This window comes from Mytilus californianus, unplaced genomic scaffold, assembly GCF_021869535.1.
Source record: "Mytilus californianus isolate M0D057914Y unplaced genomic scaffold, xbMytCali1.0.p SCAF_5, whole genome shotgun sequence".
In the NCBI taxonomy this organism is placed as follows: Eukaryota; Metazoa; Mollusca; class Bivalvia; order Mytilida; family Mytilidae; genus Mytilus; species Mytilus californianus.
The window spans coordinates 82,407,343-82,435,306 of NW_026262701.1; the positions used below are offsets into that span (position 1 = coordinate 82,407,343).

A 27,964-nucleotide genomic window follows, 5' to 3' on the forward strand; every position below is an offset into this window, starting at 1 on the left:
AATTTTTTCTGTAGCTGCTGTGTCCATCACATAGGCTAAGCCGCTTTCTTTTTTTGAAATTTCATTCTTCTTGATGTGGATCCGGTAGTTCTTTTGTGTTAGTGGAGAAGATATAGGTCTGACAGAGTCTGGTATGTTCTCCGAGTTGAGTTGTGCAATGGACCAATCTGAAACAAAAAAACAAAAAAATTAATCTTAATGCAAATAATTATGCATGTACATTATGTTTACATTATAACTTGCATTACAGCGATCGCTGTAAATTTCGTTTGATTTACACGAACATTGAAATTAAAACATTTTACATTTTTTGTCCTTCATTTACTTTTGTGTTTGTTTGTTTGTATATTTATTTAAATGCATATCTGTCTCGTAACTCTATTTCGTATTTCGTCTGATTAAGTTTTATATAACAATATTTGTGTTATCCGTGGGTTCTCCTCTCGTTCATTAGCTTTTCTTAACGTGAACAATGGTGAAAAGTAAAAAAACAAAAATACCGAACTCCAAGGAAAATTCAAAACGGAAAGTCCCTCATCAAATGGCAAAATTAAAAGCTCAAACACATCAAACGATTGGAAAGCAACTGTCATATTCCTGACTTGGTACAGTCATTTCCTTATGAAGAAAATGGTGGATTAAACCTGGTTTTATAGCTAGCTAAACCTCTCACTATTATGAGATATGTAAAGCAAAATATTGTGCTATGAAATATTGTCCTCCCAGTCAAAGACTAATGTCTAGAGTAACAAATTTCCATATGGAATTTTGTCCATATACAGACAATATTGTATAGATGAGTAGTATAAAATTTTGTCTTGTTAAAGGGAGGTTATCCAAGGTTATAACATTGTGTATATTGAGTTAATATTTCATAGAGGGATTATTATGCAATTTTGTTTCATGCAAAGGAGGTTAATTAAATATTTTATATAATGATATCATTCAAGTGCTTTATTTGATTGATAATAACAAACAAACCTGCAAAATTAATTTATGCAGCAATTTATAGTTATACACATACTTTTCATGACAAATATTATTTTTTAAAATCCAGAAATGCTGCCAATTTCAAGGCAAAGGATATCTCAGGCCGAGGGAAGACATAACTAGATTATGAAATGTTTTCATGGACAGAATTTTACAAGGAAATATTGTCATTGACACTATTTCATAGTGATATTATATTGTCCAGAAGGAGGTGACAAAATTTCATGATCAAGGACACTTTTTCATAATAAAATATTGTCCTGAACAGTATTTATAAAATATTGTCTGCGGACATCATTTTATATCAAATTTCGTCTGATGAACAATTTTTCATGGTGCACATTATTTTATGTTACAAATAGTGGGCATGACATATACATTTCACATTCCTGTAGGCGGAGTCTTGTGTATCCGTAATGTAAACATTAATATATGCGAATTCTCTCTAGGGTTTTGTTCTTCTAAAAACATAAGAAAATTGAAGCCTCCGTGTAAAAAAACATGTAGTTAACCATAAGGCTTTTCGCAGTATATATTTTTGATTTATTTTTCAAATGTTTGGTAAAATAGAATATAGTAGTAGGTAGATTTGAGTTAATAAGAATGAGTAAAGCTCTATAATGTTTGCTTCTCTACATTTTTGGTCCTTACACAAAGCATCACATGATCAACAGAACAATAGGAATTTCAGACACTTCGGCACCAAGACAAATCGGCACGAGGACATTTCGAAACCTGTAAAATTCAGTTTGGCACCTGAGGAGGACATTTCAGTATCTAGACATATCGGCACCTTATAATGACAAACACTTACTTTGTTTATTTTCCATATTTAGCTTTCAGATCTTATAGATTATTGCTAATTTCAATGGTACATAACTTTACAATTAATAATGTTTTGATAACATGTGCATATCTTCAATCAAATATACGAGCGTCTAAATGGGGTTTATAGAATAGAGAATAATGAACCAATACTACAGAATAATGGGCCACAAAAGTAAAGAATAATGGGGTGTTAAAATATAGTGAATAGAGAATAAGGGACAAAGAATAGAGAAAAACAGCTTAAAATATTAAAGAATACATAGTTAAGGGACCCTCGTATAATTACGTTTTGTTTAGGTAACAATGCATTTCATTGTAAATATTTGTTTTCCTTATATTATTATAGTGAACATAAATTAATATCGACTGTATAAAAAAACAATGATTTGCCGAATTGTCTATGTCCGGAAATGTCTGAAACGGTGTCGAATTGTCTTTGGAACAAGGTGCCAAAATGTCTTGGTGCCAAAGTGTCTTGTTACCATAGTCGATGCTGATCGATCCCTTTTGTGGTTTTCGGTCCGGATCGGTTTTCTGATTTGGCGGCATAGGTCAAAGGCCCCACCCAGACCTTGAGTCCCAGGATGAAATGTTCAACGGATGGTACGCATGTAAAAACTTACCATTAGAGGAGTACTCATAGGATCAAATGTTTGTTGTCGGTTACATTTCATGAGAACGTGAAATTCCTTTTGGGATTTTGTGACCTAGAGTTTTCTGACTTGTACAAAACTATTTCTTTTATTTAAACTCGAGACAGTTAAATTTTCAAATTTAAAACGCGAGGCTCGCCGAGCGTTTTAAATATTTGAAATTTAACTGTCGAGAGTGGATAAATATCGTATTACACGAGATTTGGTGGTGGAATCTGTTTCTCTAATGATTTTCAAACAATACGCAGGCAAATTTATTCCTGCTTTTCGAATGATCTGCAAAAAATGTGTTCTTTCTATGTGACGTCATCAGGCATGGTCGCCTTTTTTCATGCCGTCACAATAGGAAATTCAGAGGAAAGCAAGAAAATTCGACGTTATAATCGGATTTTAACCAATGAAGAACTGAGATCAACCGAACCACACGTTGATTAAATTTTTTTTATACAATGGGTGCAGAAAGGGATAAATTGACGAAGAATTAGAGAAACCTTTATTCAGAACTACAAGGAATGGTCTTCATTTATTTACACATTATGCTTAAAATTTTAGAAAGATCTGCCAAACCATTAAAGATAAGTAACTAGAAACTTTTTTCAAAATTAATTTGTACATGGAATGTCAGCTTCTGCAATGCTGTGCATGCTGATAGTTTTAGAGCTGAATTGCATTATTTATTTTGTGCTGTCATGTTGACTGAAATGCTGATCTGCTTACTGCATTATGGTATTACTGCTTTATTTCAAGCTTTATTTTGTGTTATCATGTTGACTGAAATGCTGATCTGCTTACTGTATTATGGTATTACTGCTTTATTTCAAGATTTTATTTTGTGATAGCATGTTGTTTGATATGTTTTTTCGCTTGTTGCAATATTATGCTTAAAATTTATTTTTTTATTTTTTTTAGTTGTTACTCATGCATATGTAGTATTAAAAATTTGTATGTGTGTATTGTCCCTGTTTTACATATATTGATTTGTCTTAAATGCACTGTATAGTTATACGTATTTTAAAAGCTCCTCAGAACTTATTTTTTCGTAAACTTTGCAAATTTACTCTAAAGAGAATTTTGTACCATGTTATACCCCACAATATTTGGGATTCAGGGGAATTGACAATTAATAGTGGCTGGCGACAGGAGTTTTATTGTAATAATGCAATGATATATAGTTATACCAAACATGGTATCAATAAGCCACAATCAACAAAGTGTGAATATGAAGCACCTGAACCCAAATCGAAGTCGCCAAACCGGGGAAATACAAAACCAAAATAAAACAAAAACATACACAGGCACAGGCACAATCATAAATATTCAACAACTTAACAAAATCAATTAAATGTGTCGGTAACAATGGCAATTTTGACACAGCCACATGCTGATTCTTATGGCTCAATCCCCTTTAAGTCAATTTCAAATCTGTAGATAGAAAGGTTCTACAGTAAAACCAAACAATGACTCCAGGTCTTAATGCCAGACATATAATGTTTTACAGAAGAAAAACTGCGTAAACTCTCGGATAAAAAACATGCGTATACACACAAGGTATCCTTAATACAAGGAAATGGTCGAAATTTATAAAACACACAAAAATATGGTATGCATTGAGTTGACTCTTCAAATTAGAATCAGTACCAGGTCGAAAGACTTCCAATATAGCAAGCTTGACCTCTTTCTGTAAAACTGCTCTTCTGGATTTAAGACCTGGAAATCAGAAGACAACAGTAATTAGATAACAACAATGTCATATTTATTATTATAGTTACTCTTATCACCAATTATGCGCTAAAATAGTATAAATGTATCATTTATGAACAACTAGATATTCATGATTTTATTAAACATGTGACAAGAATCTTCTTTCTCGACAAAATCTGACTTGTACATCTTAGATTCTGTGAAAAACTGTTATCTGTTCTTCTCCGAAAGATTCCAACGGGATAGCAAATCCGATAACCTATTTGCAACAGATGCCATATACCTCACACGCAATTGAACATTACTTGTCGCACACAAGTACTATATTTGATGTGCTACTTTCCACATTTCCTGATTCCATCCTGATCTCCGATCATTTTACCATTGTCCTTCGCTTTGGTTCTTGAATATAAAGTCTTTGTGTCAACACCAGGGCCCTCGGTCATACAACTTTTCTCAGTACTCGGAGTACAAAATTTGTGCTCGAAACGCCTAATCCAGTATTTTGATTGGTTGATTTTTGAGTCTGAGTACGATACTCATGCTCGAAAGTTTTATGACCACAAGTACTGATGTTTTTCTTGGCTACAAGGAGCGCGTGTTGTTTCGCCGACAAATCCCGTTCCAATATTTTGTTCTGAATTGTTAATTCTTCAATTCTTTTGTCCAGTTCATTTACAATGTTCGTAGATGTAGGAATTTTTTTGACGAACGCTAGTTTAAGCCAAAAAAGTGTCCCATGAAATTGTGTCTTCTTGAACTATATTTCACAGTTCATCTGTGAAATTTCGTTCACGGGATAGAATATCACATTTGTAAACTATAAAATAGTGTCTCCCTTAGTGAAAAATTGTCCCTAGTACTTGGACATAATTTCATAGATGTTTTATAAAAATATGTCACAAGGGACAATTTTTCATCGTGTGGCTTTTTTTTTTTCTGTCCCTAAAGAAGAAACATAATTTAGCAATCATTGAAATGTTTAATAAATTAGTTAAATCATAATTGAAATTTAAATCAAGACAACACAGATGTGAACAAATATTGAAAGTGGTGAATATAAACAGCTATATGACTTTTTGTTTGATGGTCAATACCCTTCAGAGTTTGATAAAAATGAAAGAAGATCATTTAGAAGGAAGGCCAAGCAATATAACTGTTATTGAACAGGACATTCCGGTGACGCCTCCAAGACCCAAAAGTATGCGCAAGAAGAAACGACAATCGAGTATATATGAATATTATTCATCATATTATTGATCTTGTTAAAAATGACAATCCAAAGATGTTAAAACAATTCATTGATTCCTACTGTATATTTAAAAACAGATGTCGATTTAGTCTTATTATTTATTGTAAATTAAATTGTTTGGTATTAGACAAGACTTTTATGCAATTTGGACATGATTTCACTATGAATAAATATCCAACAAAGGTCAAAATAGAATATCTTTTCAAGGGACACTTTTACACAGAAGTGGACAATATTTTATAATAAAATTCTGTCCTGGACAAAATTTCACAGGTCATATCCGTGAAATTTTGTCCATGGGATATAATTTCATGGGGGACACTATTTAATTCTACACTAGCACTTGCTTTATCTGATTTTGGTGTTGATGTCTGATGATGAACCACGTGTTCAGAGCTAATATATGCAACTTCGGGAACTAAAGCAAACTCGTTCTGAATTTCAAAAGAAGACAGAATAAAATCCTTTAAATAAGCTTAAAGTTTTCTAGTTCTATTATTTTTCATCGGATGAAAAAAAAATCAATTACATAATAATAGCATGTTAAAAAATCAAAACCATCCTAATGTATTTTTGAAAATAGAAAACAATCTATTATCTGGTATAAAAAAAATAGTGGTGCAAGATTTTGATAAAGACACCTCTTATCATAGTGCTAAAACAATATAAAATTCCCTGGACCTATTAAAAGAAACGACTCTGAATATCTACTAAGCCAGTATGCAGATGACTCATGTCTTTTATTAGATGAGAATGAGCAATCTGTAGAAACATGCTTATATACACTAGAAAAATTATCTGAGTGTACTGGACTAAGGGCTTACTTTGATTAAACTGAAGCCATATGGATTGGTTCAAATATTAACTCGAGGGATAAACTAACAATTACAAGAAACTTGAATTGGAATTATTTAGGAAGTTTTAAACTTTTAGGAATAAAATTTGATTTGTTCAGTGAAATAAAACGCTTGTTAATTTTAGAAAGAAGAAATTTAAAAAGTGCAGAGCCTACTTAATTTCTGGGTATATAGAGATTTAACTTATATGGGAATGAGTACTGTTATTAAATCTATATCCCACTTCAGTCATTGACAGTTTTGGCAAACCCATCTATGTTATATAAAACAAATTCAAAATGTGTTCTTTAGGGTTCTGTGGTCAGGAAAACCAGACAAGTTTACAAGTAAAGTAATGACAGGGTTGTATGAAAAAGGGGGCTTGAAAATGTCAGATATAAAGTCTTTTTGTTTCTCACTAAAGATGACATGGATGAATAAACTTTTAGACCCCTTGAATATATCCCCATGGAAAACACTGCTAATAGATCAGCACAACAGATTTGGAACAGACAAAATATGGCTGATGACCTCTGATGGTATCTAAAAGATTTCTACAAATTTAAATAGCTTTTGGAAAGACATTTTACTAATAAACTGGAATATCCTTAATACTGTCACTAATGACACTGCTGAAGGGATCACGAAACAATCCATATGGCTAAACAATAACTTGACAATAAATAATAAAACTATCTTTTACCAGAGATGGTGTGAATCAGGAGTTTTCTTTATCTATATGAGATCAGTGAATTTTTGACTCTTCAGGAATTCCGCAAAAAATATAACCTTAATATTAATTTCCTGGAATACCATTCTATACTTCATAGGATACCAAAAGTTTGGAAAGATCTAATCACTGCTTCAGAGAAAATAACGTGTATATCTAATGTAAAATTTGAATTTATTAAAAACAATAAAAAAAAATCATGTCAATTCTTTTATAAAAAATTCTTGTCATGGTATACAGAACGTCCTACAAAACAAGAAGAAAAAATGTGTAAAGAACTAAGCACTCATATAGAAAATTGGGATTTCAGTTTACCCTTTTGTTGTACTAAAAACAACAAATTTAGTATGTACTCGAGTTAGAAATTTATGGATAGAAATTGCAGCATATTTTTCAACATAAAAATGTAATTTGACTTAAATATTAAATGCAATAAATATTGTTCTTGGGTCAGAGTCGTGGGATGTTTTTCTTAATTTATTCACTGTTCTGGTTAAGTATTGCATTTATACATGTTGCTTTAATGCTTCATTGCCAGAGTACAGGTGCTTAAATATGATTAAAAATATCTAACAATTAGAAAATATATCTACCTCCTTTTACAGATCATTAAAAGCAAGAGAGAAATTTGTGAGTAAATGGGAATTGATTAAAAACTTAGTTTACATGTGAGGGGAGATCTATCCTTTTGTGCTCATTTAAGGTATAGAACCACTAATTCAAGCCCGGTCGGAAAGAACATACAAGAAAGTAGTACATATTTAAAACAAAATAGTTCCTACGCATAGCTGTATCTTTGTCAATAGGTGGAATATTTGAATAGTTTTGGTATCAAATGAAAGCTTGAGGACTTGGAATCACTGTAGAAACCTTGTTGAAAGTTTCTTTTGAATAATAAAGAAGTATATACAATTTTGATAGGAGGCCTAGGGCACATTTTCCCTGTTGTTCAGATCAGAAGTACCTGTTTTTGTACTATCAAACTTCCGGGAACCAGTACGCTCTAATATGCAATTAAAAGTATGTTGAAAATTTCAGCACAAGTCAGGATAAGGTATAGTTTTGATATGAAATAACTGCTACTTTATTTGAACTTAACACAAAGTAGCCATTAATGCTTGAAATTGCAGAATTTAACATAGAAAGCAATGGGGCTATGCATTAGTGGTTTTATACCTTAAGGCATTATAATCATTTATGTAGAATTTATAAGATGTTGATGCACATCATAATTGGAAAGTGGTTTGTGTGCATCAATACATTGCTATCTATGATGTTTTGGTGTTTAAATGTGTTTAATATTTCAATTGTGTTTTGTTTGAACTTTTAAATTCGGTCATGTATCAATTCAAGAGAGCTTTTTTTGTACCAGAGACATATACATTTGAAAATGTCTCTAATAAAGTGGTTATAAATACACATGTATGTCAATACACTATTTTAGTGTGCTATTCACCGTTTGTGACTTCTCATTGATGAGATTAACTACTACAGCAGTAATTTTCATGTCGATTTCTACAAGAACTCATATTGTTTATTTTTTGTTTTTTTATATTGTGATTTGAATTCTTCCGTCCAACATTTAGTTATTACTCTGCCTGTACTTCGTTGAACTATTCAATTTTGATTTTGTTTTCATCTGAAACTATCAGTTTTGTAACATTGTTCAAGAAACTGACAATACATTTATCTTTATTGCATTCTAACATGTCATCTGTTACATGTATTATATGTACCTATAAGTACAGTTATCATGGAATTTTTTATTAAATTCACGATTGTAAGCAACATCTGATGAATCGATTGACATAAGATCATGGTGCATTTAAACAACAGATCAAAAAAACAAACTTGAAATAATACAGCATGCCACGTTGGTTTACATTGACGTAGAAACCAGTCATATGTATACCCTGTATTAAGTCGTTGATACAACACTGATCATTGACATAGCTAGAGATGAACGTAGTTACGCAAAGATGAAACTTGTAGCAGTATTTTTCATAGTTTGTTCTGTAGTGATGATATGTCATCCAGTAGAAGGTAAGACTTCCCCTTTGTTTCTTTATTTGCTATTTGCATGCGGGTGCCAAATGTTGAGCATGATTTGCTTACCTTAAACAGAGCAACCTTGGAGTTAAGTCTTTGCTAAGTCTTAAATTTTCTATGTAATTGTGTCAAAGAGAGGCAAAAGATACCAAAGGGAAATTCAAACTCATAAGTCGAAAAATAAACGGACAAAGCCATGGCAAAAAAAGAAAAACAACAGTATACAAAACACTACTTAGAAAACTAAAGACTGCGCAACACGAACCCCACCATAAACCGGGGGTGATCTCACGTGCTCCGGAAGGGTAAGCAGATCCAGCTCCACATGTGGCACTCGTAAATTAGGCCGTTAGTTTTCTCGTTGAATTGTTTCGTATTTTTCATGTCGGGGCCTTTTATAGCTGACTATACGGTATGGGTTTTTATCATTGTTGAAGGCCGTACGGTGACCTATAATTGCTCTTATCTTTCAAAATTGTCATTTGAACTCTGGTGTATAGTTGTCTTATTGGCAATCATACCATATCTTCTTATTTATATAATGTTACGTTAACTTCTAAGTTCTGGTTTTACTTTATTTGCCTTGGCGTTTCTTATGATAACTTTAATAATACTCAAAGTTTAGACAACTCAATAAAAGACTATTGGTTTCGATTACGATTGGGTGTCGCTCAATGGTGCGTCCGAACGGTATTTACATCTTTGTCCTATGGGTAGAGGTGGATTATAGTCACTTTAACAGTCATACCACCTATTCTTATTTTATAATCATCGTATACACGCCTTTGTCAGATGACAAAAAAACAAATATCAGTTTGTCTGAGTTCAATCTATTTTATACACAAGTGTTTTTAAAATATTTATAAGGCAAGCATAAAGAAAGAAAGGAAGCAGTCTCCTGGAAAAGAAAAAACGAACTTAATAAGAACGTAAGGGAAGATAGACATGACGAAAGCGGAGAAAAGGAACGGAAAAACAAAAAAGAAGAAGGTAGGAAGTCACATATCTCTTTGAGATCACATTTTGGACACCTTCTTTATACTTTCTTTTAAAGTAATGTATTCTGTGTTATTGTCTGTCACATTGTCGTTATCAATGTCTTGGTTATTTTTACAAAATGTTCAGAGCTAGTTCCCTTGTTGGTCATCCATTGAGAAAACGTGTTGTGTTTTCATTTCCAACTTTCGCAGTAAAACAATAACACAAATCATTGGTTTTATAAATGAAGTAACATTTATTAATTTTTTTAATTAATATATGGTTCTTGGTTTTAATGGAAAGCCAGATATATCGACGAACAAGATGAACGACAATCAGTTTTATTGTAATGACAATTTCCTTGACAATGAGGATGAGGACCTCGTAGAATATTAGTATAAAATAGGTGCAAATATGTTCGGAGTGAAAAACTTTATGTGTTGACATTTTCTATCGAAATATTTTTAGATCTGCAGTACACATGAATGGTGAATCAATGTCAACCCACATTTTGTGAGTAATAGGGATGTAAGGAGCATGATTTAGGTGACCTAGATGAGCGACAAGGATCTCCAAAGTCTCTAGTTTGATTTACAAGAAATGTCACAGGATTGCAAAGGATTCTACACTGATGTCTGATATTACTGACACATAATCAGAAATTTAACTTCTGCTGGGCATTTATACAGTACATATTTTATTTGTACTAATTGATTGTCTGGATGGGGTTTACAGAATTGAAAGTAATGGGTAAAAAAACGGAGGGACGAAAGATACCAGAGGGACAGTCAAACTCATAGATCGAAAACAAACTGACAACGTTATGGCCAAATATAAAAAGACAAACAGACAAATAATAGTACAGATGACACAACATAGAAAACTAAAGACTAAGCAACACGAACCACACCAAAAACTGGGGGTGATCTCAGGTGCTCCGGAAGGGTAAGCAGATCCTGCTCCACATGTGCATATTAAAGGGCAAAAAATGTAAGGAAAAAAGGAAATTAGGGCAAAAAATAAAGACATGAAGAATGCCCCCATCAAAACCCTCATAACTTAGATAGTTTTTGGAATCTTATTGCATTGATTTATTGAAGATTTTTCCTATCATGACTTGTTCAAATGACAAAAGGTACGTTAAAACTTATCTAACCTAGCTTCCAATATTATGTTTAACTTTAATTTGTATTTGTAAAACACAGAAATGTTAAATCAAGGTTTGCTTTCGTTTTGTGAATAATAGGGCTTTAAAGAACATGATTTAATGTTGCATTAGAACCAGTACATTTTGAGAGTTTATTGAGGTACAATATATCCTCTTTTTTGCGTTCATCATGTTCTCTCTCTCTCTCTCTCTCTCTCTCTCTCTCTCTATCTCTCTCTCTCTCTCTCTCTCTCTCTCTCTCTCATCATTTCATAGATAGAAAATCTTCCTTTATAGATGATAATGAGTGCACATGTAAGACGGAATGTAATGACAAAACGGAATGGGCTGATCAAGATGGATTCTGCTGTCACGACTTAAAGTGTTGTAAGCCTTGTAATGGTACGTTTTGTTTTATGACTAATGTGATGGAGTATTCTGATATAATTTTAAATTGTATGTCAAGGTTATATGTATACACATTTTCATAGCATAAACTTCATTGTGTTGAAGACCCATTGGTGGCCTTGGGCTGTTTTCTGCTTTTTGGTCGGGTTGTTGTCTCTTTGACACATTTCCCGTTTCCATTCTCAATTTTATTTATAACTGAGTGATATCTCATGACAGGGTAGGATTATTTCGTTAGGTATGTATCAGTCGACATCAAAGTAGCGACTGTCATAACCATGATTTGTCAAGACCGGTAACTTTGTCAGATGGATGAACAAGTCTAAATTTGTTATGTCCGATGTCAAAGACTGCATGTTCCTTTCAAAAGACCCATAATAACTTTTGCTGGTAAAGTTTCAAATTAAATATATTTGATCTAGATTGTATTTAATAGCATTGTTGTGCTAAATAAGTCTAAGAAAATATTGTGAAATACATTTCGCCTAATTTGCATTATAATTCTTACATTTATTTTAATAATTGATTATGCAGATACCCTTCAGTGCAAACAAGAAAACGGTTCATGCAGAGCATTATGCAAGGAGAATGAACAAAGTGCAGGTTCCACGTGTTGTAGCAATTTCCAATGTTGTCAGCCTCCTCCAACGTGTGTTGGTTAGTTAACAGCTTTATATGGCATAGAATATGTTTTGTTTTTTTTTAATTTTTTCCTCGGTTTTTTTTAAAAACATTTGTGAGCGAGATATATTCACCAACAAGATGAACGACAATAAATTTTAGTGTAAATAAAAATTTCCTTGAAAATAAGAATGAACACCTTTTTGTGTGTGTGTGTTTTTTTGGGGGGCAAAAACAATGGGAGTTGACAAAAACTGTAAACAGAAACAATTATCAACAATACAAGATCAAACTAGGAATTGTATTCATGTATATTTTTCTAGTCTACAATGTTGGAAATTGTCCATGGTTGAAGATGCACACAGACCTAGGTGAGCGACACAGGATCTCTAGAGCCTTTAGTTTTATTTATCAGAAATATCACAAGATTGCAAAGGATTATACACCGATGTCTGATATTACTGACATATAATTAAAAATTAAACTTCTGCTGGGCTTTTATACAGTTCATATTTTATTTGTTGTAATAATTGATTGTCTTGATGGGGTTTACAGAATAGAAAATAATGAGTAAAAAGTGCATAATAAAGGGCAAAAAACTTAACTTAAGGAAAAAAGGAAATTAGGGCAAAAAATAAAGACATAAAGAATGCCCCATCCAAACCCTCATAACTTAGATAGTTTTTTAGAATCTTATTGCATTGATTTATTGAAGATTTTTCCTATCATGACTTGTTCAAAATTATCGAACCTAGCTTCCAATATTGTGTTTAACTTTAATTTGTATTTGCAAAACACAGAAATGTTGAATCAAGGTTTACCTACGTTTTGTGAGTAATAGGGCTGTAAAGTACATGATTTAATGTTTTTGAACCAGTACATTTTGAAAGTTTGCGTAGTTATTGAGGTACCATATAACCTCTTTTTGCGTTCTTTATGTTCTCTCTCTCTCTCTCTCTCTCTCTCTCTCTCTCTCTCTCTCTCTCTCCTATCATTTCATAGATAGAAAATTTTCCTTTATAGATGATAATGGGTGCACATGTAAGACGAAATGTAACAACGAAACGGAAACGGCTGATCAAAATGAATTCTGTTGTCAGGTCTTAATGTGTTGTAAACCTTGTAATGGGGGAGGGGGCAAAAACAACGGGAGATAGAAAAAACTGTAAACAGAAAACATTATAAGCAATACAAGATCAACAAAACAGAGATTGTATTCATGAATTATGCTTAAGTGTTGGAAAGATTCCATGTTTAAAGATGCACATAGATCCAGGTGAGTGACACGGATCTTTAGAGCCTCTAGTTTAATTTCTGAGAAATATCACAGTATTGCAAAGAATATCTTACAGCGTACCAAACTTTCAAAGTTCATTTCCATTTAAATATTTCTTTGCAACTTTATTAATTAGACCGGTTTTTACAAAGATTTTCTATGTCTTTTTTATAGTAAATTGCACCTGTAAGAACACATGTATTGGTGGTAGAGAGATTGACAATGCTCAGGAATATACCGACATTTTGGCTTGTTGTGGAAGTGGCAAATGTTGTAAGCTCTGTTTAAGTAAGTTCTTATTATGAAAATAGCACCTCTCAAAAAAACATTAAATTTTAAAAAAAATCTTGAAATATCACTCATAACTTTTGAATATTTCATTTTATTAAGGTGGTACCAAACACCTTGACTTAGATTAATTTGGCTCGTTTAATTTTCATAAAATTTTAACAAAATATTTACCGTGACCCTTTGACAAAAATATAAAAATTTCAAAAAACTTGAACCACACACTTTATCGGAAATATTTCATTGGAGATATAGCAGTTTGACGAACACTAATTTTGATCATTGAGAAGCTTAATATTTCCTTAACAATAGAACGTGATTAAAACGTTCAGCTGATTTTTAAATAGTTATCTCCCTGTAGTGTTGTGTACCTCCTTAAAAAAACTTTACAAATTAAATTCTTCTATCCAAATGGTAAAGGAAGTCAATTCAGATATCTTTAAAATATTCAATGATTGTAAAAAGTAAAATAACAAAAATACAGAACTCCAAGGAAAATTCAAAATGGAAAGTTCCTTATCAAATGGCAAATCAAAACCTCAAACACATTTAACGAGTGGAAAACAACTGTCATATTCCTGATCATGACTTGCTACAGGCATTTCCTTATGTAGAAAATGGTGGATTAAACCAGGTTTTATAGCTAGCTAAACCTCTCACTTGTATGAAAAATAGACCAAAAATATAGAATATAATAGAGAAAAATAGGGCAAACAAATAAAGAATGGGAGAGTAATGGAGTGCTTAGTTATATATAAAAGAGAATAATGATAAACGGCAATAAACTTGAGGAAAAAAGGGGAAATACATTTCGATAATAAGAATCTTATAATGATAGATGCACGAAGGACTGTCTTTTGAAAACAGATTACATCCTTGGTTTTAAAATATTTGGATTGGAACGTTCCTTATGAATGTAAATCAAGAAAAGCGATTCGGACGAACAAAATTTATAAAGTGTTATTTTCATTTCCAAACCTTTTTCATCGACCACGAGAAATCTACTGTTGAAAACAAACTGAATTATTTTATATGATAGATACCTGTGTTGGAAGATTTACTGAACCGATTGGAAGTTTTACCTCACCGAATTATCCATCAAATTATTGCAATGGTCACATGTGTACTTACTACATTACGGCCATGGAAGGTTTTAAAATAATGGTGAACTTCACAACCTTTTTCACAGAAGGCGGATTTGATGGTGTTATGGTACAATTATTTTTTATCATTAAACTAGTTTCGAAATTATATACGTTTTTCATAAACTGGTTCTTTCGTTGTTATAATCATAGTTATATTGAAATTTCCAAATTTTCAAACCGGACAATATAAATAGTGTTATCATAAAATGTGTCAAACTTTCGAATGATTGAAAATCAAGAAAAAACCTCATTTTTAATCTTCGTGTAATTTAATAACGAGGAAATATCAATGGGATATATTGTTATCGACATTAAACTAAATTTGTTCTATTAAAACTTATTTAAAAGTATATTTCAACTATAGTGTTTATTAATACGATAAGAATATATGTAACCATATAACAAGATTAAATAGAAAAAAATTGGTCTGTAGTGCTTCTGTACGTTGTCGATTGTAAGCGTCATATTCTTTAACAATGACATCAATTCTTATGCCCACTATCTTCATAATATTTCCAGCAGTGTCGATATAAAAGTATACAAAAACAACATAGTATTTTAATAAAACTATATTTTTGTATAGGTATATGATGGAGACGCATTTCTGAAAGAGTTATATGGTGGACCATATGAAGGACAAGTGTTGACCACTACTACTAATAGAATGGCTGTTCACTTCAATTCTGATTTTTCGGATGTTAGACAAGGGTTCAGAGCCATTTATAAAACACTTTTGTAAGTGCATATGACTACTCATGGCACCGAATTAATTGAATGATAAAAGCAAAAGTTAGAAAATACTATGGTGGTAATCGAAAACAAAGGTAAAAAGTAAAAACAAAACATACAAATGACCATTACAACAAAGAAGATGGAGAGACAATTGACAGTTTACAAAACCGTCACACAGTATCAAGATCTATCAAGAACCTTAATAAAATTCCAATCGAAGTCATAAGTCGGAAATATGAAAATAGTCAATTATCACTTCTATCTCTACTTTATTTAATTTGTATTCATATCTGATTTGTTATGTTTGATTTTATTTCTTTTGGTTGCTCTTACTTGACCAAGCACCATGATGTCCTACCATGTAATCCGGAGTCAAAAGTCGGTAATATTGAATAAGTTCAATTGTCAACACTTCTATCTCTACTATATTTCATTTGTATTCATATCTGATTTGTTATTCCTGTTTTATTACAGATCATAGACTTATGCAGCAACTGGAAATAAGACTAGAAAAAACCGTCATATTGCATTCAAAACTCAATAAAATAAGCTGCATGATATCAGTGATTCTTATTATGTCAATGTATGTTATGCCATGTGAAATTCAAAAACATAAGTTTCCTTTAAGAAAACATTAGAGCTAATTTTCTAATGCTTGTAGATTAAGACTTTGTTTGGCTTGCTTGCTTTGTTTGTATAAACGTTTTCTCAAGCATTATAATTAAGATTGACATCTGCAAACAATATAGATTGGACGGAATTAAACATGTACTCACATTGTCTTGTAATGTATACATGCACAATTGGTTGTTCCCTGCCTCCAGGATAGCATCCAATCAAATTTAAGTATAATGTATACAGGTTCAACTCCGCCTATTTTTATTGTTTGCAGATGTCAATCTTAATTACAATGCTTGAGCAAACGTTAATACAAACAAAGCAAGCAAGCCAACCAAAGTCATAATCTACAAGCATTAGGAAATTAGCTCTAAAATAAAACAAATTCGCACATGCTTACCTATAAAGGAGGGTGTGTATGGGGTTTACAGAATAGAGAATAATTGGCAAAAAATATAAAGAGTAGAGAAAAATGGACCAAAAAATAAAGAATAGAGAAAAATGAGGTGTTAAAATGTAAATAATAGAAAATAATTGGCAAAAGTATAAAGAATAGAGAAAAATGGCCTAAAATGTTTTAAAAATAATGAAACCCCCATCTTAACCCTCATAAAGAAAGTAAGTGTTTGTTTATATCAGGAAATCTCCACTAATGAGTCTCTTGTAGACGAAAAACACGTCTGACGTACGAAATCATAAGAGCCTGGTATCTTTGATGAGTTTTCACACATGATACCCGAACTATAAGTATTCGGTTACGGAAAATAACACCTTATAAATTTTGTGCGTCTGATGTCGCGCTTTTCTAAATTAATCTCATCAGAAACTCTAAAATCCGGAATTTTGAACGCCAAGCATGTTATGTAGCCAGAAGACTTGAAGAGCTATATGTGATATTGTGAACAAAGGGGCAGGGATATGATTACACAAATATATCATATAATCTAGAAGGCAAAGGAAGGACGAAAAATACCAGAGGGACAGTCAAACTCATAGATCGAAAACAAACTGACAACGCCATGGCCAAAAAAAAAAAGACAAACAGACAAATAATAGTACAGATGACACAACATAGAAAACTAAAGACTAAGCAACACAAACCCCATAAGAAAACTGGGGGTGATCTCAGGTGCTCCGGAAGGGTAAGCAGATCAAGCTCAACATGTGACACCCGTCGTGTTGCTTATGTTATTACAAATCCGGTAAATAGTTTAATTCGGTAGGTAACATTCGTGATCAGGGAAGGGTATTGTAGTTACGACAAAAGGAACATATCCGATATCATCTGTGAAACGGTTATTCCATAATGGTCAACCAACTCGTGATGGCGTCCGTAAAATTTACGAAGGGATGATTTCAACTTCACCATTTGGAACTCTTGGTTTAATAGCTTCCTTGTGAGCAGCAATCCTCTATGAAGGAAATCATGATAGGAAATACAAGCCCTGGAATGTCGTATCAATTGGGAGATATATACTCCGTATGCAGGCGCTTCTGTAATGTTGCTACATAGAAATGGATAGTTCACAATTGGGAAGCTGAAATCATCTCTTTTGTCGTAAAGTTTTGTTTTCAACCGACCCTCATTGTCAATTTCTAGATGTAAGTCAAGATATGAGGCAGACTTAACTGTACCTGTAGTATCCGTTATCTCTAGTTCGATGGGATAGATTCGTTCAACATAGTCACCAAATGTTGTATTATTTAGTGAGAGAACATCATCTATATAGAGAAACGTAAAGTTAAAGGATATTGCTAACTTCTTATCTTTCTTCCTAAGAAGTTCCTGTATGAAGTCAGACTCATAATAATAAAGAAACAAGTCGGCAAGAAGAGGGGCACAATTGGTTTCCATTGGAATTCCGACAGTCTGTTGAAAAACACGTCCTCCAAACCTAACAAATAAGTTGTCAATCAAGAAATCAAGCATCTTGATAATGTCAGTTTCAGAGAATTTTTTGTTTGAATCAGAGTGATTCTTTACAAAGTAGGATTTATCCCTCCCCAAGACAAGATACTTGTATCTACGTTTGCCATTCTTTTTAATGAAACAATGCAATAACAACTCTTTTAATTTGTCTTTTAGTTTGGAATAGTGAATACTTGTGTAAAGTGTAGAAAAGTCAAATGTTTTAATACTATTGCAAGATGAGAGAGTCTTAGATTGTATGCACTCTAAAAGATCTTTGGAATTTTTTAGTATCCACATCTGATTCACGCCACTTCTAGAATAGGCAGTTTCACAATAACTTTGGAGCCCGGCTTTGATTGCTGATAAAATAGATGTTAATAACTTAGAAAGAGGTTTCCTATAGCACTTGGAAGACCTTGCAATATACCGTTGCTTGTAAGGACACTTATGTAGTTTAGGTATCCAATACAGTGATGGAAGATCCAGTTCTTCATCTTTGGTACTGTCTTGGAGGTGTAATACCACTAAATCATAGTACGTCACATCCGGTTGCATACGAAAATAGGTCGAAAAAAAATATTCCCTTGAATTTGACAGTTGTAGGTAATTGACCCTACATTTCATTGCAGTAAAACATTTCTGGGTCATAAACATATATCTTGGGTATTTCAAAGCACCATTATTTTTTTATTTGGGGTTTTTATAGAATATTTTGGAAACTTGAGGTTACATGGTTACTAAAGCTTGTACACAGGTTAAAAAAGGGTGAAAATTAACTTCCAGTGATGGTTATTTTCTTATATATAATGAAATGTTATGTGAAATTTTTTCTATAGTACTGGACAGGATAAAACTTTACTCATGCCAAGTATTTCTTTATTTGAAACAAAGATAAATTCTGCACAATTTTTTGAAAAGTGCAAATTTAACAAAGACTAATAGGGGAAATCAATGGTGGTATTACGCCTAATATGGGAAGCTGTACATGCACCTTTGACCTTGTGGGTACTTTCATCTGTTAAAATTTCTTGCTATTTAAGTGAAATATTACAAATAATGAAATATTCTGAGTGGATTGAGTCTTCTAACACATTTTATGAGACAATTTCCTTGACATAGGACTTTACCCTGAATATAAGTTGACAGAACAAGCCATACTTAGAGTTTTGGGGAGCTTTTTCTCCTTATTTCTTATATTCTGCTATACTAGAAAATTTTTCCTAAGAAAAACTTTAAAAACTATATAATTTTAAGTAAATGAAATTATTTTTAAAGCAGTAACAACAAATTATTCACCAAAACAGAAGCTTTTTATGTCCCTCTCTGGAACACGGCGTAAATTTAAGTTTTACGTAAGGACTTATTGAAACCTCCTTGGAGACAGTAAACTTTTATACGGATAGTTCATTCAGCTTGAATACTTCAATTAATCATTCATTATAACATTTCTATCATAAATGAGTGAAAGTTACCCCAAAAATTTTATTTATTGGCCTAAAAAGTAGAAATTTTGAGGAAATGAGAGGTATAAATGGGTCAAAAGAGACCTTATAAGGAAGACAAAGAGGTCCATTAGTAGTATTTATCATCTTAAAGTCATCTTTTGTATCATATTCAACTGTTTGTAGGCAGATGAGATGAATATTTGATCATTTATTGGTCCACACTATATTTTATCATGATGCGGCTTGGTTTGGATTTTTCGAAGAAATTTTGCTAGAAACACTGTAGTCTTACATTATACTAGATTTTTCTCAAACTATTGAACTGATTATGACAAAACTTGACAGGAATGCTTGAAATAACCAGTATTACAAAGGAAAAAAGTCACATTCAGTTTATTTAACAAAAAAGTCTTCTTTAGCTAGTGTTATCTGATTTGGTGTGTAATAAATTGTTGTAGTATTGAAGCTATAATTCATAGTGTTAACTAATTAGGTGTGAACAAAATTGTTGTAATATTGAAGCTATAAGTCATAGTGTTAACTAATATGGTGTGAACTAAATTGTTGTAGTATTGAAGCTATAATTCATAGTGTTAACTAATTAGGAGTGAACTAAATTGTTGTAGTATTGAAGCTATAAGTCATAGTGTTAACTAATATGGTGTGAACTAAATTGTTGTAGTATTGAAGCTATAATTCATAGGGTTAACTAATTAGGTGTGAACTAAATTCTTGCCTTATTAAAGCGAGAATACATAGATAGTGTTTACTTATTAAGTGCCAACTTAATTGTTGTAGCATTGAAGCTAGAAGTTACGCATGTCAATCAAGTTCCTCTTTTGATCGAATTATTATACTTTAACAGCATGCATTACAAACGCTTTCTGGAAATCCGCAAATTCGGCTTCCTCTGCATTTCTTGGCGGAGGAATATATTCTTTCCAAGATTTTATTTCAAATCCATTTGTTGCATCAGCTGTTTTTTAATTAGACTCGGTTATTTTTAAACAAGAAAACCTGAAATTACCAACTCTGTAAAATGTCTGATCTAATACCCCGACTACAACGAGATGTCAGCCTGGGGTCATAAGACGACCAACATTCTGAACTATTTTCTTGTAGTCTGGAACCTCTAGGCATGCTGCTTCAAAACAAAGACTTGAGACAATTATATCAGGGCAATCGTCTTCAAACTGTATTGGAGGCCATTTGTTCACATCAACCGAAATTATCACTTTGATTTTCTGGCGAATCTCTTCAAATCGTTCAGGGACTGTCTTGTACAAAGATCATTTTAAGAGCGAATTCTTATATCTGAAATATGAAAAACAAAATATAGCTTCAATCGAACAAGAGTTTACAATTTTATTGGGATACAAAAGCATTGACCGAAGCACATTTTGTTACGCGTTTCATATTAAAAATAATCAACGCTTTGACACCCCTGTAAAATTACAAAAAGAAGCATTCAATTCTGTTAATTTCAATCATATGAAATTACGAGTTATATCAAGATTTTTGTTTGCTTTCCTATGCATCGGAGTGAAATTGTCGTGGGAAGTACGTGCAGTCATGAATGATGTATATAATTTAGAAAAACAATTTGATTTTGGAGTGCCTCGCGATTGATTTCAGTACGCATTCTTATGAAACATACATGCTCTCAATTGGCCCTTTCAGAATCTAAAGGACAATGGGTAATTTTATTGGTCGTACCCCAAAATGAAAATAACGTTACGGCGTTGGTTGGATGTCCATTGTTTAGTAAGTTTTTAACCAATCACAACGTTTTGGCGTATGCTTTGGTAAAAACATTACCCAGGATGCAGTAGATTCTGAAACGGCGAATTAACTATTAGCTCGAACTTACTGAATCATTCCACCTTCAAGGCCTAGTACAAATTTACATAATGCACTCCCGGTCTGTAATTTGTCATCTTTCCAATGCTCCAAGGCTTCTCTATTAACTTTTGAATAATCCGATAGTACTATATTTTGTACGTATGGACATGCACTAATGACGGTGTGAATTGTTGGACCAGTATCTATATCCAATAAACTGTTTCCATGGACATTGCCTGTAAAGAGAACGTTTTATGAAATATTTATAATATAAAAATTAGATGAAATGACAATCTTATGCGTCCGAAGCGCTTTTAGGTATATACCCTCATCAGGAACGCTCAAACCGAAACATATGAAAGCAAAGGATGTATTGGACCTAAACACGCGAGGAGCTATTCTACCAAAAAAGTATAACAAAAATACCGAGCTCCAAGGTAAATTCAAAAAGGGGGGATTCCAAAAAAACTGACAAAATCAAACGTTAGACTTTATCAAACAACTGAACGAATGGAAAACAAATTTCATAATCCCGACTTGAAACAGACATTTTCCGAAGGAAATGGTGGTTAAACCTGGTCTTATGATCACTAAACCTCTTACTTGTATGACAGTTATATATAGTTCCGTTATATTGACAAAATTGGATGTGCAACCCAAACAGACATAATAGGTTAATGTGACAATAATTCGGATCCATGCAGCAGCCAAAATTTATAAAGATACAGCACAACATAGCTACAACACAACTGACTAAAAAATTCAAACAAACATACAAATAAATCGAACAAAGACGCCAACAAAATAGCTTTTTCAGTTGATAGTGAATTTGACAAATAATTGTTTTGCACCCTTCTATGTACATCCACTTCTTTTGAACTTTGGTGGATAGTTGTCTCTTTTGGCAATCATACCACATCTCCTTATTTTTATAAAGACACCTCCAAAAAAGGATTTTGTAGTTGATAGTAGATACAGTGTATAGTATACACTTTGTCGATAATGTACAAATTTAGTCAAATATAAAGACAAGGGTAAACAAAATTAAAACAAAACTGTAAAAACATTTTGTGTCCTAATTGCACATCTGGACCCACCTGCACCAGGAACGCCCAAAAACAAAACCCCCGATAGCAGGATGCTGAAATATGGAGTCACGTCAAAGAGTCGTACGACCAAAAGGAGCATAATAGCACAAAGGCAAACCAAGGGAAAACTGTTACGTAAATAAAAAGATACACATAACTTCAGCACTTACAACCTGAGATCACCCCCAGTTTTTGGTGGGGTTCGTGTTGTCTATTCTTTAGTTTTCTATGTTGTGTCATCTGTACTATTATTTTTCTGTTTGACTTTTTATTTTTGGCCATGGCGTTGTCAGTTTGTTTTCTATCTATGAGTTTGACTGTCCCTCTGGTATCTTTCGTCCCTCTTTTACAACCTATAACTTGAGACCATCTTGTATTACAGTATTTGTAAAGTAGCGCTGAATATTTATCTATTAGGTCTTGGTACTTTCCGATGAAATTTTATGAAAAAGGACGAGACGCTCGTTGACGAAACCCTCGCTTATCAAATTTTGCTCAGACACCGATGAAGTTCTACAAAGTCGGAGTAGCAGCTGCAAGCTCTTGAATATTGTATGGGTTGAGAAATGTATACTCCATACGCAGGTGAAGTTGGTATATTGCTACTAAGGTGAGGAAATTATAATTTCAAAATTGATGTCATCTCGTTTATACTGAGATGACTGCTGTAGTCAAATTCGAGGTATATGTCTAAAAAAAAAAGGCGGTGGAAGCTGTATATGTGGTTCTCCTTATCTGGACTTATTGCGGATATATCAATGGGACCTAATCAGAAAAGTTTGGATGTTTAATGGAAATAAAATAATCAATATACATGTATGTGAAATCAAATGATTTTGCTTCTTTGAATTTTTTTTTTTTTTTTTTTTTTCAAGTGTCTGAAGGAACTCCGACTCATATGAAAAAAAGAAAAGTTTAGACAAGTGAGTAACACATATGGTTCCCATAAGAATGCCGACCACCTGCTGGAAAATATACTTCCAAATTCAACAAATCTGTTGTCAATTATAAAATCCAGCATATTGATCATTTTTAACAAATACACATAAAATATTTAGCGTATGGTACAATTTTATGGAGAAAGGCATTGTGAATAATTTTTTTAAGACGGGTTGTGGTGAAAATTTTGGTTATTCTAACGTACGATAATTAATCCTTAATAAATAAATGGGGAATGTGTCCATGGGACACAGATGATGCCCCCGCTTGAATATAACGTTATAAAGGGACATAACTCAAGAACTATAAAAGTGACGCTATTCAAATTTGTACTTGATCTGTGTTTTGTGGTAATAAGCATTGTTTATAAGTTTCATAACAGTTGGTTGAAGCAAACTAAAGTGAGAGAACAGAAACGAATATTTCAGCAATTTTCCATTTGTAAAGGGGCATAACTCTAGAACGGTAAAAGTGACGCCACCAAAATTCAAACTTGATCTGTGTTTTGTGGTTATAAGCATTGTGTATAAGTTTCATAACATTTGGTTTAGGCAAAGTTAGAAGTTAGAGAACATAATCCAAATTCGGGACGTACGGATGGACGGACTTACAGACGGACAAGGGTAAAACTTAATGCTCCCTCCGCTACGGCGCATTTTACAGCTTCTTTATCTCTAAACACAGCAGGGGTTTAAAAAATTGAAAAATTCGGTTAAAGTCAACTTTGCCTGAGGGAGTTGGAAGAATTTTCATAAACATTTCTGAAATTTTCAACGGAGAATTTAGAATGTTTGTTAAAAACCGTGTCAGTTCCTAAAAAAACGTAAAATAACAAAAACAAAAATATCGAACTCCAAGGGAAATTCCAAACGGAAAGTCCCCCATAAAACGGGGAAAGGCCCAAACACACCAAACGAACGGAACACAACTGTCATATTCCCGACCCGGCACAGACTACTGAACTGATGATACCCTCTGGAACTAACAGTCTGTTAGCAGTGTTATCGACCCAGTGCTAGAAGCAGATCGAAATTTAAAACTATATGTTATCTACTTATTTTTTCCAGAGAAATCGCGGAGGAAGCTATGGTCTGTTGTGCGGTCCAACATTTTTTTTGTGAGGATAACAGTCAAAAATTATAAAGAATAGAAAAAATGATCTAAAAATAATTTAGGATAAAGAAATGAAAGACAACCCCTCCCCCCCCCCCCTTATCCAGACCCTCATGCATTATCTACTGATAAAACGTCCGTCTTGTTGACAGTATAATTCAAATTAAACTGTTACCATTCTGAAATTGAATTTTACAGAGAAAGGTACCGAAATGTGATTAATGAAGCGTACAATGTGTCTCATGTGACCTACTATTATATCCGAGATACACAAAGATATATTATTGAAGGCCATGTAGTACTTAAGACCTAGATCCGGATGTAAAACTTCAACGACGTCAACGAAGCGTAAAAAGTAGGCCACAACAAGGCATCCTTATGGTTCAATGATTAAAGACCGCTTAGTTACAGATATCTGAATTCAGGCTATAACGTCATTGGAATCAACGTAGCATAACAAATAGGTTTTAATTACCACTTGTGAGAGTCTGCTATATTCCCCAAACCACCGTCTAGACCTTCATTCAGTACACTGAAATCATTTCACATTTTCCCTATGATGCTTCTTTGATTTATTTTAAGTCACGAAGTATCTTGGAACTGCGACGGGATTATTTTCACTAAGTAAAAGATACTTAACCATCTGTAAGCAGTTGAGCTAGGAAAGTACTTCTTTAGCTCAGTTGGTTATAGCGCTGACTTTTTAATACAGAGGACCCGGGTTCGAGTCCATGGGGAGACAATGTGATATAATTTCTAATAAGAATCATGCTCTAAAGTGGAACTCAAAACATCTCGAAGTCAATGAAACAAAAAAATTAGATCATGGAACTCTGCTTTTGATAAAAAAAAAATGAGAACATGAAAAAAAAATACTAAATAATATTGCATCAATATTTTTTACAGTTGTATTAATCTTTTACTTTTCTGACCCTCCACTTTTTATCCGTTGAAAATCGTGGTGTAGTTGCTTAACTGATACAACATTATATAAGACTAAGAATTTCAAAATAAGTTTTAAAAAGTTTCCTTCGTTTGCCTCTTTCAAAACTACTCGACCTATTGGTTTTGAAAGCAGGCAGCATGGTTTACATCTAACAATATCTTACATCTTTCCCCTCAAGAATTTTCGCACGGGGAGGGGGCACTTCAATAACGCATAAATCGCTCTCTGGTCTTTAAACCATCATGAAAGTATCGCGGCAACAATTTATTTGCATGTACATGTATCATTTAATCAAATCCTTCTAAACAGTCCAATTCATGACTTCATTTTCTAAAACTTAAAGACATTTGGTCATAGAAAGCGCCATTATTTGATTTACATATCTAATTCATGAAAAGTACAGTTAAGTTTAACCCCTGACATGTGTCATCGCCCATTAATGTTACAAATCATATATAGCCACGCTTTACTCATTAACATATTTAAATTTAAATACGTTAATTCGTAAAAGGCGTGCTATATATATAACTTATATTACCTAACCCTGAAACATAAGATCATCACAAAGATGAGTGATGCACTTTATACACAAATATAAGTCACTTAAGAAAATTTTCTTTTCTTTTACCAATGGCGAGTGTGATTGAAATACCACAAAATTAAGCTTTAACGTAAAGAAATGTCATTTACCACACTCGTAGCCAGGGGTTCGAACTAGGAAGAACCCCTAAGTACCCTAAAAAAATAGAAAAATACTGTTCAAGGAAGTTGACGTCCAGATTGCAGATTGACTATTAAAGTCAGAGCGCCATGACCACACAATATGCTCAGTCCTTTTCAGAGACGTCCTATACTGTTGCATTATCTGGTACGACTTAAAAGTGATTTGGTGATAAAAATTAGTCAATAAGAAATATAGTACACACTACAGATTTAAACTTACCTGCATCAAAAATATCATGCAGTGCCAATAATATAAAGGTCAAGAAGTCTCCTTCTTCATGACCCCCAGCAACTGCAGAATAATATGTGTCAAAATACCAATTAACGTCGAAATCATTAGAATAATCGGTACTTGTCAAAGTCGCCATTTCGTGAAGGAAGGTTCTCTCAAAAAAGTTCATTAGATTGGCTGAGATTGTCTCCCTTTGAGCAGTTATATTCTTTAATTTGTATTTTTTTTTTTTGTCACAAGAAGTGACGTAGCAAATATAAGTAACGAACAGTTTATTTAGTATTTATAACTGTTTTCCCTTTCATCAATGCCGAGTGTTATTGAAATACCACAAAATTACGATTAATTGTTCAGAAAAAGCATTTACCACTATCGAAACTAGGGATTCGGCCTCGGACGAAATCTCCCTTAAAAAAATGTTTGGTCTGGATGGGGTTTTACGGAATAGAGAATAATGGTAGGAAAGTGCAGAATAAAGAAGGGGGGATAAAGAATAGAGAAATATGTTTTAAAAAATTAAAGAATAAAGAGATGAAATCCCGTTCGATTCCCAATTTGAGTTAATTTAACCACAAACTTTTTCTCTTATTCGACCAGAAGGAGACACTCGTTTCTATCGTGCCCCATTTATGTGTTGACAGAGAATTACTGTTTTCTTTCGCCGTGTCCCAAATAAATATTCCAGAAATGTATGCCACTGGTCTGTCTCGGCTTGAACTGTATATGGCTATATATTTGTCATTGGAAGAAACCCAAACAAAATCCATAGATACATTTAAGTGCCAATCTGCCTAACAATCAGGCAGTGGTGAAAACATGACAAACAAAAATCCTCTCAAGTTGACATTAATTTATGTTCAAAATGTATAATGGTGCACGAATATAACATTCGATTCGTAATTCAAGATACAATTTGGTTGAAATGCACTAGAAATTAACAGTTAAAGGGAACTAACTCCGTAATTTGCTATCATTCTAACCAAAAGTTATCTAGAGATTTCTCGAAACACCAGACACCCAGAAATGAAAGACCTACCATTTCTAACTCAGGATGAAGGTAACTTCAGAACAGGATGGTTAGGTCGGTGGAGTTTTTTTCGGCCATGTTTTTTTTTAATTTTTTTCAAAATTAAAATTGAGAATGGAAATAGGGAATATGTCAAAGTGACAACAACCCGACCAAAGAGCAGACAACAGCCGAAGGCGACCAATGGGTCTTCAACACAGCGAGAAAATCCCGCACCCGGAGCTGGTCCTCAGCTGGCCCCTAAATAAAATTGTGTGCTAGTTCAGTGAAAACGTTACTTGTGTTTATTGTTACTTGTTTTTATTGTTACTTGTGTGTATTGTTTTTATTAGCCTTAACTAAATGGCGCATAAAGTCTTGCGAAGCATTTGAAGGACTGAAAAAAACACAAATATATATTATATATATATATGTGTATTGGTCCTCAGTCGAAACTGGTTTAATT

General features: G+C 33.0%; 1 protein-coding gene and 1 long non-coding RNA gene across 2 annotated transcripts; one reads left to right on the forward strand and one right to left on the reverse strand.

Annotated features, from left to right (window-relative positions):
- The first annotated feature begins 11,459 nt into the window (after nt 1–11,459).
- LOC127703181 (uncharacterized) lies at nt 11,460–13,751 on the forward strand. The gene is made up of 3 exons (XR_007982745.1): nt 11,460–11,566; nt 12,107–12,229; nt 13,644–13,751. It is a non-coding gene; the product is annotated as an uncharacterized LOC127703181 (long non-coding RNA).
- Nucleotides 13,752–20,592: 6,841 nt separating this feature from the next.
- Nucleotides 20,593–26,639, reverse strand: LOC127702788 (indolethylamine N-methyltransferase-like). Its single transcript, XM_052207091.1, has 3 exons — nt 26,481–26,639; nt 21,480–21,687; nt 20,593–20,677 (listed from the first exon to the last, which is right to left on the reverse strand). The coding sequence occupies exons 1-3, from the start codon at nt 26,626–26,628 to the stop codon at nt 20,593–20,595; spliced, it is 441 nt and encodes a 146-aa protein (XP_052063051.1). The 5' UTR covers nt 26,629–26,639.
- Nucleotides 26,640–27,964: the final 1,325 nt, after the last annotated feature.

Coding starts and splice junctions, on each gene's coding strand:
- LOC127702788 (XM_052207091.1), bottom strand. CDS start 26,628: ATGGCGACTTTGACAAGTACCGATTATTCTAATGATTTCGACGTTAAT. Junction 21,688..26,480: donor GCATGATATTTTTGATGCAG/GTAAGTTTAAAT, acceptor TTCTCTTTACAG/GCAATGTCCATGGAAACAGT. Junction 20,678..21,479: donor CTTGAAGGTGGAATGATTCA/GTAAGTTCGAGC, acceptor AGGCTGACATCT/CGTTGTAGTCGGGGTATTAG.